This window comes from Bombina bombina, chromosome 4, assembly GCF_027579735.1.
Source record: "Bombina bombina isolate aBomBom1 chromosome 4, aBomBom1.pri, whole genome shotgun sequence".
Lineage (NCBI taxonomy): Eukaryota > Metazoa > Chordata > Amphibia > Anura > Bombinatoridae > Bombina > Bombina bombina.
Window position 1 is genome coordinate 187,445,661 of NC_069502.1, and position 15,737 is coordinate 187,461,397.

Below are 15,737 nucleotides of genomic sequence, written 5' to 3' on the forward strand. Positions count from 1 at the left end.
GAAGCTCAGAAACTGTTTCTATGCAGAAAACAAAAATGGCCATGTGGTAAAAATCATGCCCTAATAAGTTTTATCACCAAGTACCTCACAAAAACGATTAACAAGCCAGTAAACGTTTTAAACATACATTTGAAAGTTATGTATTATTATTAATAAGCCTGCTACCAGTCGTTTTTACTGCAGTTAAGGCTCATACATTATTTCAGTATTAACAGTATTTTCAGAGTCAATTCCATTCCTTAGAAAAATACATTTAGTGTACACACACACACATCAGCCTCATACCAGTCGCTATCACTGCATTTAAGGCTGAACTTACTTTACAATGGTATCAGCAGTATTTTCTCAGTCAATTCCATTCCTCAGAAAATAAATTACTGCACATACCTCATTTGTTGCAGGGGAGCCCTGCATGCTATTCCCCTTCTCTGAAGTTACCTCACTCCTCAGATGAGAAACAGCCAGTGGATCTTAGTTACTTCTGCTAAGACCATAGAAAAAAACCCAGGCAGATTCTTCTTCTAATGCTGCCTGAGAATAAACAGCACACTCCGGTGCCATTTAAAAATAACAAACTTTTGATTGTAGAAATAAACTAAGTTAAAAAACACCACAGATCTCTCACAGCTTCCTTTTTAGTTAGGCTGCAAGAGAATGACTGAGTATGATATGTGAGGGGAGGAGCTATATAGCAGCTCTGCTGGGTAATTCTCTTGCAGTTTCCTGTTAGGAAGAGATATATTCCATAAGTAATGGATGACCCGTGGACTGACTACACTTAACAGGAGAAAAATAATATACCCTAAACTGGACCCATAACTGTGTCTCGGCCACCGGCAGAGCATAGGTGTTATAAGCAAAGAATATGAATCTTATATATTTAAATGCTAGTTATAGCAATGACTACGGAAGTATAGGCTTATATAGGTGAGTTATAGCTGTACTACTGGTCACTCCTACAGTTGGTTAATTAAGCATAATATTTGCGTTATTGAGTATTAAAAATGATCAGGTTAGAATAACCACATACACATATATAAACATATGTTAATTATCGTTTAAACCACTATATCGTGTATATATAGGTACAGATCTAAGTATTAAACATAGAAATAAAACAAAAGTAAACATACATGTCAAAATAACATCTGTTAATAAACTATCAATAAGAGGACAAAAGAATGAGCGATATTGGATTATTCTAAAGCAATTAGTCGCACATGTAATGACTTTTCTAGGGATTTGGGAGTAAGCGCCTTATTCTGGAGGATCCTGAGTTAGGGAAGCGTTGTCCAATAGAGGATCTTGAAAATATTAATGCAGTGATCTGGGATTCTAAGTGTAAATAGCAGACTATATTTAGTCTTTAAATGAACTAAGTGAGTGTTGTGCAGTGCAGAAAAGAATATTGAAGCTAAACAGTAAAGGTTGTCTACAGACATTTTAACTATTAAAGGACCAGTCAATACAATAGATTTGCATAATCAACAAATGCATGATAAGAGGACAATGCAATAGCACTTAGTATGAACTTCAAATGAGTAGTAGATTTTTTTTATATAATTTGCAAAGTTATGTCTATTTCCACTCCCCCTGTACCATGTGACAGCTATCAGCCAATCACAAATGCATATATGAATACGCTGTGAATTCTTGCACATGCTCAGTAGGAGCTATTGACTCAAGTGTAAATATTAAGACTGTGCACATTTTGTTAATGGAAGTAAATTGGAAAGTTGTTTAAAATAACAGGCTGTATCTGAATCATGAAGCTTAATTTTGACTTGAGTGTACCTTTAAGTAACGTAAGGATGATAAATTAAAAGGAGCCATTTGATTCAAAGTTAAGATACGTGTAAACAGCTGAGATGTCTTTTCAGTAAGAATCTAAAACAACCTCTAAAAGTACTAAAACAAATTAAAATTGCCTTAACAAGCTAGTTTTTGGCCCTGGTGTGTTGTCGATGATTTAAAAAAAATAATAAAAAAAATGGGAACATAGAAGGTTAGAAGGCTAGAGTGCTATGTTCTTGACGCCAGTTTATCAAGCATTTGCAGACAAGTGTCTATCAAGGATAGAGAAAGCTTTTTGGATAAGTGATTTTTCAAAATCTGATGTAATATACCTGCATTCCATCATCCAAAAATATTAATTTATCAAAAGAATATTGGGTAATAGGTGAAAAGTAAAATTAACATCCAAAAAACATTATGAAGTGTGTTGTGTGAGCAGTTAAATGCGGAAAAACGCTTTTAACTAATAAATTATAATTTGACCATTAATTATTATAAACTTCAATAATATAACTATAAAACTAAATTTTAAAAGTGAAAAGCCTATCTTTTCAGAATTTAAACTATTTAACATCTTTTTAAAGCAACATGTATAGGAATGGATGTTTAGAATAAAATAACAATGTTAGAGCCTTGTACCTGTTAACAGAAAAGTATTATGGCCTAGTCCAACAAGGCCGTTGCCTAGGGAAGCACATCTGCCCTATCCTCTCTAATAGCAAGAACACACAACAGTGAACAATAAATTTAAGGATTTTACGGAGAAGACAAGGCATGTGCACTGATTACGGTAGGTTTCCACAGGCAGTGCTCCATTAAAATGTTGCTTCATTAAGGTCACACAGCATTTTTAAGGTGAAATCTTTCTTGTTCAGAAACTTCATTGCTTCCATTTTGACCCCTACGCTTCTTGTGTCTCCCTTCTCTCATGGAGAAAATGTTATGAGATGCAGTCAATTCAAGACACCGGAATTCAAATGTTTGCCCATCCCTATTTATTTTGAATTAATATTGAAAAAAATAAATAAATTAATAAACACACTAAAATACCTGAGAAGGCAGGAGTGTAAAGCAGTGGAGAAGTGTGTTTATAACTAATTTTAACCCTTGAAAAAAAGCTTTTGAAAACCAATTCTGATAGGCTGAGAGCTATCAGAATTGGTGATTCTTGTGCAGCAAGAGGCCAGTAAGTTAAAATTCATCTGAGATGGGCTATTGTGGAAGGCAGGAGTGTAAAGCATTGGGGAAGTGTATTTATAAATGATTTTAACCCTTGAATAGCTGTAGAAAACCAATTCTGATAGCGTAAGAGCTATCATAATTGGTGATTCTTACGCAGAAAGAGGCCAGAGAGTAAAAATTCATCTGAGATGGGCTATTGTGGAAGGCAGGAGTGTAAAGCATTGGGGAAGTCTGTTTATAAATGATTTTAACCCTTGAATAGCTGTTGAAAACCAATTTTGATGGTTTAGCAATTTACACACGGATTATATGTATATATATATTTATATTGTTCAATGTATAAAATAAGATAAAGTATATTAAAGTAAAGTATGGGTTAATATATTATTACACTATATGTATGGATAGATAGATAGATAGATAGATAGATAGATAGATAGATAGATAGATAGATAGATAGAGGTTATAGGTAAATTATTCCCATGTATAAAATAATTGAAAGTTTATAAAAGTAAAGTAATGGTTAATATGTTAGTACACTATATATATAAATAAATATATATATATATATATATGTGGTTTATAGGTATAAAATATATATATATATCTGTATTAAAGTAAAATAAGGGTTAATCTATTAGGAATATATATATATATATATATATATATATATATATATAAAAGCATGTATATTATAAGATAATGTTTATTACAAGTATATATATATATATATATATATATATATATATATAAATATATAGGGGTTATATGTAAACTATATATATATATATATACACAAGTATTAAAGTAATTTAAGGATTCATATGTTTGTACAATATATATGTGTGTGAATATATATATATATATATATATACATACACACACACACACATTCACGTGTATAGTTACATACATAAAATAAGATAAAGTTTATTCATGTAATGGGTTAATAGGGAATTAATGTATATGAACACAGGTATAGGTGACATATGTACATATGCACTTTTAATAGTCACTAATATACACTGCCATATGCCTACACTTTATATAGTAACTCAGAAATACACTGTGTATATGACATATATAGATATGCTCTGTAAATAGTGACTAATAAACGCTGCAATATAACTACACTTTATATAGTAAAACACACACTGTGTATATAAACACAATAAGTATGGTGATATACTTAAATATGGTATTTATATAGTAATACTAAATACCCTGGCTCGTACGTGACAAGCTGTCCCAAATACTATGTTGACAACATAACAAATGTGACAGCTCATCTGTCCCAACGTAGCTGTCATTTTGGAGGAAATAGAAGTTGGAGGTAGCCTGGGCGGACGTTACGATATTGTGTATTATTAGCTAGTTAGTAGAGATCGTAGCTGGCATTTTTGAGGAGTGGGGAATCTGTCCCAACGTAGCTGTCATTTTGGAGGAGATAGAAGTTGGAGGTAACCTGGGCGGACGTTACGATATTGTGTATTAGCTAGTTGGTAGAGATCGTAGCTGTCATTTGTGAGGAGTGGGGGGGTATCCTGGGTGGAGTTTACTAGAAGTGGGAGGTTGCCTGGGCATACGTTAGGATAATGTGCATTAGTTTAGCAGAGATGTGTGGGCAGGTTTCCGGAAATTGCCGATTCCACATTCTGATGATCACCAACTGTGACACAACACCGGTGTTCTGTCAGAATAAGCTATCCAATCTTATACTGACAAAACACCTGTAATTATATATAGCGAATGTAACAGAGGGCAGCACCCAGTGGATGATCCATATGGGCGGTGCCAATCACTGGACTAGTTGTGGGCGCGTCTTGGAGAGAGCAGGGCGGGTACCAAGCGTGAAGCGTAGAGAAGGGTCACCCCCAGCCGTGAGCAGTCTGAGTCTGCTGAGTACTGTAAGTGTTTGCTGACCATCATGGTGCAGGCCTGGTATATGGACTCGTCTGACGAAGACCAGAGGAAGCCACATCAACTGCAGCCTCAGCAACCCGTGAGCGTGCAACAGCTTGATGAGTTAGGGGTGAGCTCTTTTAAGGTGAGCAGCGCTGCTTGAACTTTATTTTTAGCCACGTGTGCGTTGGACTTAGACATTTGCGCTACACCCCTTGACGGTCCAGTGATAGCGCACCTTGGCACTTAAAACATGTTAAAGAACTAAATTTCCCATGATGCTCGACTGGACTTTGGAGTACTTAAGCATCATGGGAAATGTAGTTCTTAAACATCTGGACTGCTAAGGTTCGCCATCGCAGATTCGCAATGAGACTTTTCTAGAACTGTGTAGCTGTTAGTAACTTGTCATACTAATAGGCTTGCGATTATTTCTTTATTTCTGATTATATGGACGGTCACAGTTGCAAATCAAGTTTGCTATTCGTTTTATATGGTCACGTTTACATGTATATCTCTTTCAGAAACGAATTCTGGCACATATACTCAGGATTACATTACGGTAGTGTAAGGGTTACAGCTGTCACAAGGGAATCACGTGGTTGGAGTCAAACCTAAGGGCTACTTTTACCTTTCTGATCTATGCGGTGCTTCAATGCTTGGGGAAAATAACTTATTTGAAACGGAATATAATTTCTAATAATTTAGAATAACTAATGTCTTACTCAGAACATGAATGAGGAAGAAGTAAAGTAGGCAGGAGAACTCTAAAGTGCCATTTGGTAAGAACCATGCGTATGTTTAGAACATATTTCTGTGCATTTACCCAAATCGGGAGACCTTTAACAAATAGTTTGTTTTCTGAAATATTTTTTTTAATACATATATTTTAAGTGAGGTGACCTGCAATTTATACTCTGGGGATTTCTGCCCTAGGGCCTATCTGAGATCAGGAGAACAGAGTGAGTGAGTGTGTGTATGTATGTATGTATGTGTATATATATGTGTGTTTGTATGTATGTGTATGTGTGTATATATATATATATATATATTAGCAGATGAAGAGCACTCTCACTTCAAAAATCAACAGCCAGGGTGCAGACAAAAAATCAATAGTAATAAGCAATGGACTGCACTCGCTGGTCTTTTTCAACAAACATGTAATTTATTGTAACGTTTCGGGGAAGGTATCCCCTTCCTCGGGCAGTGAAACACAGTGACCAACATACTTTTATAGCACACAAATCTCCAATAAAACACAAACCCCACTATGACCACCTTTTGGCCTAATTGGGGGTGGGGTTTGTGTTTTATTGGAGATTTGTGTGCTATAAAAGTATGTTGGTCACTGTGTTTCACTGCCCGAGGAAGGGGATACACACACACACACACTTGTAGGGGAAACGGCACACTCCAAATTAATCAGCCACCTTGTGCTCCCCCAATAAATGCATACACCGAGAATTGGGATGATTCCCATGGACGGCATCAGGGATAGGCAAGGTGTCCGTACACGGACACTGGTGTCCGTGACTGGCCCTTGCAGCGTCCGCTGCCCATTTTGCTGTGAGGAGGGAGGAGTAAGATGAATACTGGTCCTGACTCCTCCTTAACACACGCGGCGCCACGTTTTTCAGGGTTGTCGCCACTCCCACATGATGCCGCTTAGTACCAGAAAATGACTCTGAGTGAGACAGAGAGAGAGGGAAGATTCAAGAAGCAAGCTGCCACTGTGTCCCTGGAGCTTTATATGCAAAGGTAAAGCACTTTAACCAGCACCTGAGGTTTATTATAAGTAGTATTTAAATAGAAAGAAAATATATATTAAGTTTGTGAATCATAACCTTAGTATATCTTTTCTTTCTGATTAAATAATAGGAAAGGGAAAATATTTAGCGAGAATAAAATTAGTGGCTTGTCAAGAGACTGCTAGCAATATTAGGTGATAAGTTATGGAATAAATAAAGCCTGAGTGAAATACTGGATGTGTATCTTCTGCATCTGTATAATAACACCCAGCTCTATACAAAGACACAGAAGTGACACTGGCACATGTGTATAGCCAGACAAGGGCTGGTTATAGGATCAGTGGTATCTGCATCAGTATAATAAAATTCAGCACTATAAAATAATAGTTTTAATTGTAAATGTACCTTGGTGTCCTTCACTAAAGGTCTTTACTTATCCCTGGACGGCATCCGTCTGTGTCTGTTTTGGTTACCATTGAAAAATGCTCCTGTGAGAGCCGTTTGGTTTTCTGGTCATTTCTATTACCATTAAATACGGTTGAAAAAAGTCCTTTTGTGCCTGCCCTGTTGAGAGATAGAGATATATATATATATATATATATATATATATATATATATATATATATATATATATATATATATATATATATATTCAGGTATTTTTCAATCCAAGTATACAATACTTTATTGTGTAACGTTTTCGGGCATCCCCGAAAACGTTACACAAAGTATTGTATACTTGGATTGAAAAAGACCTGAGAGTGCATCCTTTGTTCCTGTATGTTATTGCATCCTTGCACCCAGGCTGTTGACGGCAGGAGGGTTGAGCTGAAGTTTGTGATATAGATAGAGAGAGATATATATATATATATATATATATATATATATATATATATATATATATATATATATATATATATATATATATATATATATATATATATATCAATAACTGTTATAGTGCACTCACTGTTCCAAGGATCATCTGCCGGGGTGCTGCGTGAAAAAATGTAGATTTACGTTCAACCCCAAGGAAGAAAACGCTTCACTCTCCGGTCTTTTCGTCAATATTTATTTATTATTCACAAGAGTTGTATTACAGCATTCCCAGACGTTTCGACACCTATTGGTGTCTTTTTCAATGGGTATTTGTCAAAATTATTTTGTCCCAAAAGGCTCCTAACAAACTATTCCTAACCGCTTACCTATAAACCCCCGTATGTGCTCACGTCACTTCCGGTGCCATGGAGGCCGCTCCCCCTTGCGCGTGTCACTGCTCCTTCTCTGCCGCGTGGCTAATTAACATAGCTCCACCTGCGTGTTGACATATATCAACACGTAGTACACCCAAATATGTGCATGTCAGGGGCCAGCAACTCCGATAGCATCGGACTGACGAATAAACGTGTATTATAAAAACTTATCTATCCTGTCTATTAATTAAAAAAGTGCTATGAAAGCACAAGATAAGACCCTTAATATTTCCTATTTATACAGTGAACCTCATACCCAATTTATTTTGTCAACTATATATCCATTAACTTTATCTCAAGCTTGTTTGTACTAACATAACGACTGTTCTATAGTTGATTATAAAAAATGGTATTGGAAGTGGATGTTATTATGATAAGTTTCCCACCAACCAAGTAACTCCACTTCCAATACCATTTTTTTTATAATCAACTATAGAACAGTTGTTATGTTAGTACAAACAAGCTTGAGATAAAGTTAATGGATATATAGTTGACAAAATAAATTGCCCCTGACATGCTCATATTTGGGTGTACTATGTGTTGATATATGTCAACACGCAGGTGGAGCTATGTTAATTAGCCACGCGGCAGAGAAGGAGCAGTGACACGCGCAAGGGGGAGCGGCCTCCATGGCACAGGAAGTGACGTGAGCACATACAGGGGTTTATAGGTAAGCGGTTAGGAATAGTTTGTTAGGAGCCTTTTGGGACAAAATAATTTTGACAAATACCCATTGAAAAAGACACCAATAGGTGTCGAAACGTCTGGGAATGCTGTAATACAACTCTTGTGAATAATAAATAAATATTGACGAAAAGACCGGAGAGTGAAGCGTTTTCTTCCTTGGGGTTGAACATATATATATATATATATATATATATATATATGTGTGTGTGTGTGCCTAGGGCTGCGGTTTCCGCTCTGTACCAGCATTGCTCCGCGAGTCCCAAGCGGAATTACTACTGTGAGTATAGCCTCTTTGATGGGGTTAAACGCACAGTAGTCAAAGGGGCACTAGACTACACACCCTAACCGACAAGAGCATGTAATTGTGTTGATTATAATGGCCATTTAAAGGAACTTTGTTGTGAAAATGAAATGCTCTATTTTGTTAAATGCTCATTACAGCAGTTCATTTCTTTCCGCAATGCTAAGGGCTAGATTTATCATAGCTGAGGCGTACAGGGGCACGTATACGCGCCCCTGTACGCCTCAGCTCGCCTGTGGCGGGGCGAAATTACCCGTAGGTAATCAACATTGCACACAAGCGCAATTTTGCGCTCACGTGCAATCCTGCCCGCGCACAGCCAATCACGCGCGGGCAGGAGCTGTCAATATCCTCGGTCGGACTCGACCGAGGAGATTGAATTTCGCCACCTTAGAGGTGGCGGAGAGCATAGGGAAGCAGCGGTCTGGTGACCGCTGCTTGATAAATCACGGCGAGCAAGTTCTTGTGAGAACTTGCTGCCATAGGGGCTTGATAATTCTAGCCCTAAGTGGTGAAACACAGTCAAAGTTGAAGATATTGGTCATATCCACAATGAATTTTCCTTGTGATGTCATTATGAAATGTTAAATTATAAAATACATTTAATTAGTAATATATCAGAGCTCATATAGAAATTTACAAAACTTATAAAGAGACCTTTGCAGTTCACATAGGGCCTGGTGTTCTAAAGATTACTGGTTCTGCCAAAAAAATGCTCATTTAAAGGGACATTGAACCCACATTTTTTCTTTTGATGCAGATAGAGCATGCGATTTTAAGCAACTTTCTGTTAGACGAGAGGCTATGTGTCTTCCATAGGAAAGTAAAGAGCTTGCTGCATTTTGAACAATCTGAGCACATCACCAATGAATGCTGATCTTGACAGTATGGGGGGGGGGGTCATGATTTCAGAACCAGTATATACAACAGATACTGGGTGTTCAGTATATATAGAAATGGTTTTGGGAAAGTTCAGATAAAAAAGCCATCTTCTTCTAAAAACACTTTTTTACATAGTGCAATGTTTAAAAACGCACTATTGTTAAACAAAAGGTTGTGGCTACTGTCTTCTATGGGATAGTATTACCACGTACACAAAATCTTCTTCCTACAAAGAAAAGACCACACTAAAAGTTAAACACGTTTAATTAAAAATGAACTTAGTTGAAATACATTAAATTTTATTTTACAGTATGACATTGATATAACACACCATATACACATGTGCAATATACCCATAATCCCCTACCTCTAGGGATGCAGCAAAATGAAAATTCTTTATCGAAACCGAAAATTCTGGATGCCCTTGGCCGAAAACCAAAAACGAAAATGACCTTTTTTTACAAATGATTTTAAAATAGTTTTTTTTTCTATAATTGTATTAGACTTTAATGAATTTAATTACTCTGAAATGAAAAACCACAAGCCAATAAAACAACAGTTTTATTGAAAGTAACTCACAATTGGACATAAAATAACAATAAAAAAAAAATATAAATAAAAATCTGTTACATCTGTTTCCGTTATTTAGGACTGAATGAAGACTAATATATTGTTGCTATTAAATAGTGCTCCAGAAATGGGCTGGCGCCTATGCTAACGTCCCTGCTTTTCGAGAACGAAGAAAAATTAATAGAAGTAAATTAGAAAGTTAGACTTCTGTGAAAAAGAATCACAAACAAGGGCGCTTCCTAGTGTAACACTGATATGTGAGATTGGTATATACTTATCAAAACATACTCACAAGTGTGGCAGCACCCAATTGTGCTTAGTGGGGCGTACTGGGAACTCTGTGTCCCAGTTTACTGATCCAAAGAGCAGGGGTAAAATGCAAGTAAAAAAAATGTTTTTGTTCAATAAACTTAGTTTGATACATTCTGTGTTGTGTGATTATTTATTTTATTAGGTTTATAATGCTGTATAGCATTTAAAGTATTCATTTCAAAGCTTTAAAAATAATGTATTAGGTGTTACTTATGCCAATTTTTAGAGGGCCTGGAACCTAACTTCCTCACTTCCCATTGACTTACATTATAAACTGGGTTTCAATTTACAAAGGTTTCTATTTACAACCATTCCTTCTGGAACCTAACCCCGGCGTAAACAGAGGGCTACCTGTATATGTTATCCTGCCAATGGCACTTTGAGGACTACAGAGTATTGCTGTTTTTGTTGCCACATGCTTAACTGCTGCTGCTGCTAAGCAGCTGTAGGCAGGATGTGTACCTGCTGTTAGTCTGGAGGAAGAGTTGCTCCGGGTCAGCAGTTCAGCTCCCTTAGAGACAGAAGTTTCATTTACAGCTTTGTAGTGCAAGGCGGTATTGGGGGGGGTTGCTCTGTTTTAGGCTGCTGTAAATCAAACCTCCGTTGCCTGTAAGGGCTGGAGCAACTCTTCCTTCACACTAACAGCACTAAATCAACAGCATACCGGAGCCTTTCAGGAAGTGCACTGCAGATTCTTCAGAAAGAACTGCTCTAGATAGGGAGGGAGGAGGCTGTGCTGTTCGTGCGTGAGTGGCATTGTGGGAAATGTAGTTTACTAACCAAATGGCCTAGAAAGCCTCTAGCTGCACCGGCCTAAATTTTAGGTGTGGGTGGATGCGGTTAGCGGCAGCTAGCAAGTGTAAGTGTGGCACAGAAATAGCATGCAATTTTCTGCCAGTTTACTCCTCTTTCGGCTGAAATAGGATAGGCCCATTTTCGGACCGAAATTTTGGTGCATCTCTACCTACCTCATATAGGTTTATTATTCATGTACAGGTTTCACTATTTCATTGTAACAAGAGTTTCATTTTTTGGTTCACACCAATAAATTGATCCAGAGGAGGTGGAGTTCACCACAGAGTGGGAAACTGCCATCCACGATTGCTCAATTAAATCAATTATAATTTTATTTAAGTATAGGGGACATTGTTTAGAGAAAGTAAAGTTAGAACTAGATGATACTATTATCAAAATTCAACCATTTAAGTCAGATGAAAAGTGGAAAGGCCGCAATATTAGTATACAACCTAGGATAGGAATTCTGGAAAAGGAGTTATAATCTAACAAATAGAAAACATTTATTAAGGATATTGATAAAAAAAAACAGAGTCTATACATATAAAACTAAGACTAAATCACTGAATTATAAGAATAAAAATGTGGTTCAACCTATGACTATTTTAGGAGAAGAAAGTAATAATTTCAAATCTAAAAATAAGAATAGAAATATATATGGAAATAATTCTCATTATAATTATGGCAACAGAGTAAGAAAAAGTAATATGGATAACAAAATGCATAAAACATATAAACCAGCATCCAGTTCTAGATATAATTATAAAAACCTCAGATAATTAGAAGCTAGGGACCTCGCTCTTGGAGACACAAAAGACCCAGGGTTTTATCTTTTAGGGGTTCCCATAATCTTAACAAATATAACTATCCCAAACACTACGGAATGAGATATTATGGTTAAGAATAGATTTGAGTATCTAGGTGAAGATAATGTGTATAGAAGGGAATGGGATAAACACCCAAACATTCTGGGGGGTATAGACAGCATGACTTTTTAGTGAATTAGTCCACTCTAAATTTAAGAAAATATTTTATCCGCTAGGCTCTCAAGGAAATCAGATTTCCCTTTTCACCAAACTATTACTGAAAGATCTAGATAAAACGTTTGAAAGAAAATTGTGCGCAAAAATGGATATAACGATAATTTGAGCAAAATGGAAAGAAACTCTCTCAAAAAGTTATCTGAAAACAATGAGATAGTAATAAGGACGGGGGGGGTCGTGATCCAGAACTGATTATATCCAAGAATCATATAATCTTAAATGATTCTAACACGTATAAAGTAGTAGATTGGGATCCTACAGCACAATTTTTAAAAGAGATTAGTTCCCTCCTTTTGTGATGCTAGAAACAATGGGGTTTGGTTTCTTATATGAACAGAATCCCAAGATGGTGTTTTATCATTTTGCCTAAAATTCATAAGGATCCTATCCGTCCCCTAGGGAGACCCATTGTATCAGGGATATGATCCTTATGTGATAATCTGTCTCCATAGATAGATTTTTATTTGCAACCTATTGTGCAGAAAACTAAAATCTTTTTAAAGGACACGCCTGATGTAATAAGAAAATTTGAGTGCTTTCAGTGGGATAGTACACCATGGTGGGTCACGTGTTTCTGCTCTCTACACCTGCATCCCACAAGATGCAGGCATAGAGGCAGTAAAAAGGTACTTTTAAAGTGAGCCATTCCCCAGCCTCATGTGGATTTTCTCACTGAAAACATCACATTTATGCTAGAACATAATTATTTTACATTTGAGAATACATTTTATGTTCAGACTCAAGGCAATGCAATGGGGACCACTTTTGATTTGTTGTATGCAAACATTTACATGCATAATTTTGAGAATGAATATATGACATAATAACCCTCTCTACAAGAACATCATTTGGTATGGTTGTTACATAGTTATTCTAGGGAAAGGTGAAAGTAGGGAGATTGAAGAATTTTTAAAATAAATTAATATAAATCTTTGTTAAATACTTACATAACAATATTTTTGATTAATAGAATTATGAATATTAATAATCAATCATAAAATTATCGTCAGCAATATCTCCAATTAATATAGCAGAATCTTTTCAATAAACTACTGTAAGATGTTAAATCTCTAGTGTATTCCAAAATGCTATTGAGATATCTAGAAATTATGACGATAAAATTATTATAAAAATTAATATTTAATCTCAAATTAAAATTAATTTCTAAGTTCTGATCAGTTGATCTTTATATACACATTGATTATATTGATGCAGAAAATTGGGTATTGATTATGACCAAATATATATGTCTAGTTGTTACTGTTAGAGGACTCCTCTAGGACCACGACCCTCTTGTTCTCCTCTGCTTCAGGACTCAGGTATCTGCACTGCAAAGTGTAGAGACAAGCGCTTGGAGGGCTGTTCGTAAAACACACGTATAACGATATGCTTACAGAACAACTCTAACTTTATTGGTCAGGTTAGCGAGTTTATATACATTTCAGAATACATTGAAATCTGTAGTCATTAGCTCATTTCTAAGATAAGGAAAAACATCTGGAATCCTGTAAGTTGTACATCACATTTGTCAGATATCCTTGCAGACATTAAGTAAATTTATGACTGACAGGACAAAGGAGTAATGTAGGATCTCAAGAGTTACAGCATATAGGTTTAACAAGTGACGTATTCATAATTACATCATTTCGCATGGTATTTCTATAAGAACAAAGAAACTCATAGAAAATATAATTGGAATAAAAGGAGTGTTAGGGAGTCATTTCTACAGGAATACCTAACTACAGATAAACAGTAACTGGGCCTCCTGGCCCAGCACAAATCACAGCCGTTTGACATCTTGTAGAGATAACAATGCACATCTTCAGGGTCATTCTCAGGGCTATTATATCTATGCAAGCCTCCCTAACATCAGCATATTTCTTACTACATAATAAACCACTATAATAAAAGTCTAATCATTACAAAATGGATGCTAATCATCACAAGATGGCTGCGGGGAACAAGATGGCTGCCGTCTTTAAAAATAGACTGGCATAGAAAAGTAGACTGGCATAGAAAAGTAGTAAACCCTTATATTATGGTAACAGAACTCTGTGAGAATACTAAAGAGAAAAATATTCGCATGTCGTGATATACTTTTATAGGCTAATTGTCACTGCATATCGGTACAGTCCCTCCAATACCTTCATCTATCTTCCAGCCTTCCCAAAACTACCGGTCCACCGGCACAGAGACCCAACCAGCCCCCCATCTACCCCCAAACAACTCTGCATCTTCTATCTCTCCACCTGCATTGCTATCACCCCCCAATATGTCCAACAGTTCCTTTTAAAGCATGACATAGCAACAGCACAACTGTCTCTAGGTGGCCTCTGATCACTTTAAGAACAGTCTTTGTCCATTTGAGAGCGCTGCACCTTGACACTTTGCTATAATACAGTTCTCCAACAGTTCATTTGCAGTAGGGGTGCTTATCTACGGTTCTTCCGCAGGGAGATACTGGAAATCTGATGGTTTGTTCATGGGGTAGACAAGGCAACCAGTGGATACCCATGGCAAGCAAACACTCGAGTCACAGGGAGTCTAGGAAGCAAACAGAAACAGTACAGGATGAGTACACACCGCAATACAATCACAATTATGTCCAAATAAAACGTCACTTTCATCCTATGTCATTTAAAATCAAACAAAACATTGTTGATATATAATACATTGATATTTCTCAGAGAATAATTTACAACTTCTCTATACACTTTTAAATGATACTTCATGAATACTACGCAAGTGAAAACCTGTCAGACTTCATCAAGGGCCTGAATGGTTATGCTAAAACTTATGCTAAGGCCTGCCCTGTAGCAAAAATGGAAAGAAAGAAAACAGTCAATAAAAATAAATGAATTTCTTTACACTGTCACTTCGAACTTCTAAAAATAAAAGAACCTTGTGTTGCTTTATTCTGGATGGCTGCTATCTATAATGTTTATAATTCTCCAACCTAAATTCTCTCACACTCCTGTATGAGGAAAGCATACAAACAGAACATCATTTAAAACTACAAGTTCTTTTAAAGGTAAACACATCTTTATGGTAAGAATTACTCTCTTTGACAAACATCAGGAATGACCAAATTCACTTTGCAGATACCATACTAATTAATAAAAGGGAAAAATACATTTGCTTTCATAAACTATAATTGGGCTATTCCCTGAAACAAACATTTCTCTGTATATTTACTATAAACTTCTAGCTTAGACGTGTCCTCCTTATGTTCTAAAGGGTGAAGGGTCTAAGATATTATGATATATTG

The 15,737-nt window shown here is 36.2% G+C and overlaps 1 protein-coding gene across 1 annotated transcript in view; it reads left to right on the forward strand.

The window, feature by feature from the left end:
* Positions 1–4,809: 4,809 nt before the first annotated feature.
* ADI1 (acireductone dioxygenase 1) overlaps positions 4,810–15,737 on the forward strand; it is an 81,888-nt gene continuing 70,960 nt past the window's right edge. Inside the window, exon 1 of the mRNA XM_053709726.1 lies at positions 4,810–5,023. Within this exon, the coding sequence (XP_053565701.1) occupies positions 4,904–5,023 (120 nt within the window). The 5' untranslated portion in view covers positions 4,810–4,903. The remainder of the gene's footprint in view (positions 5,024–15,737) is intronic.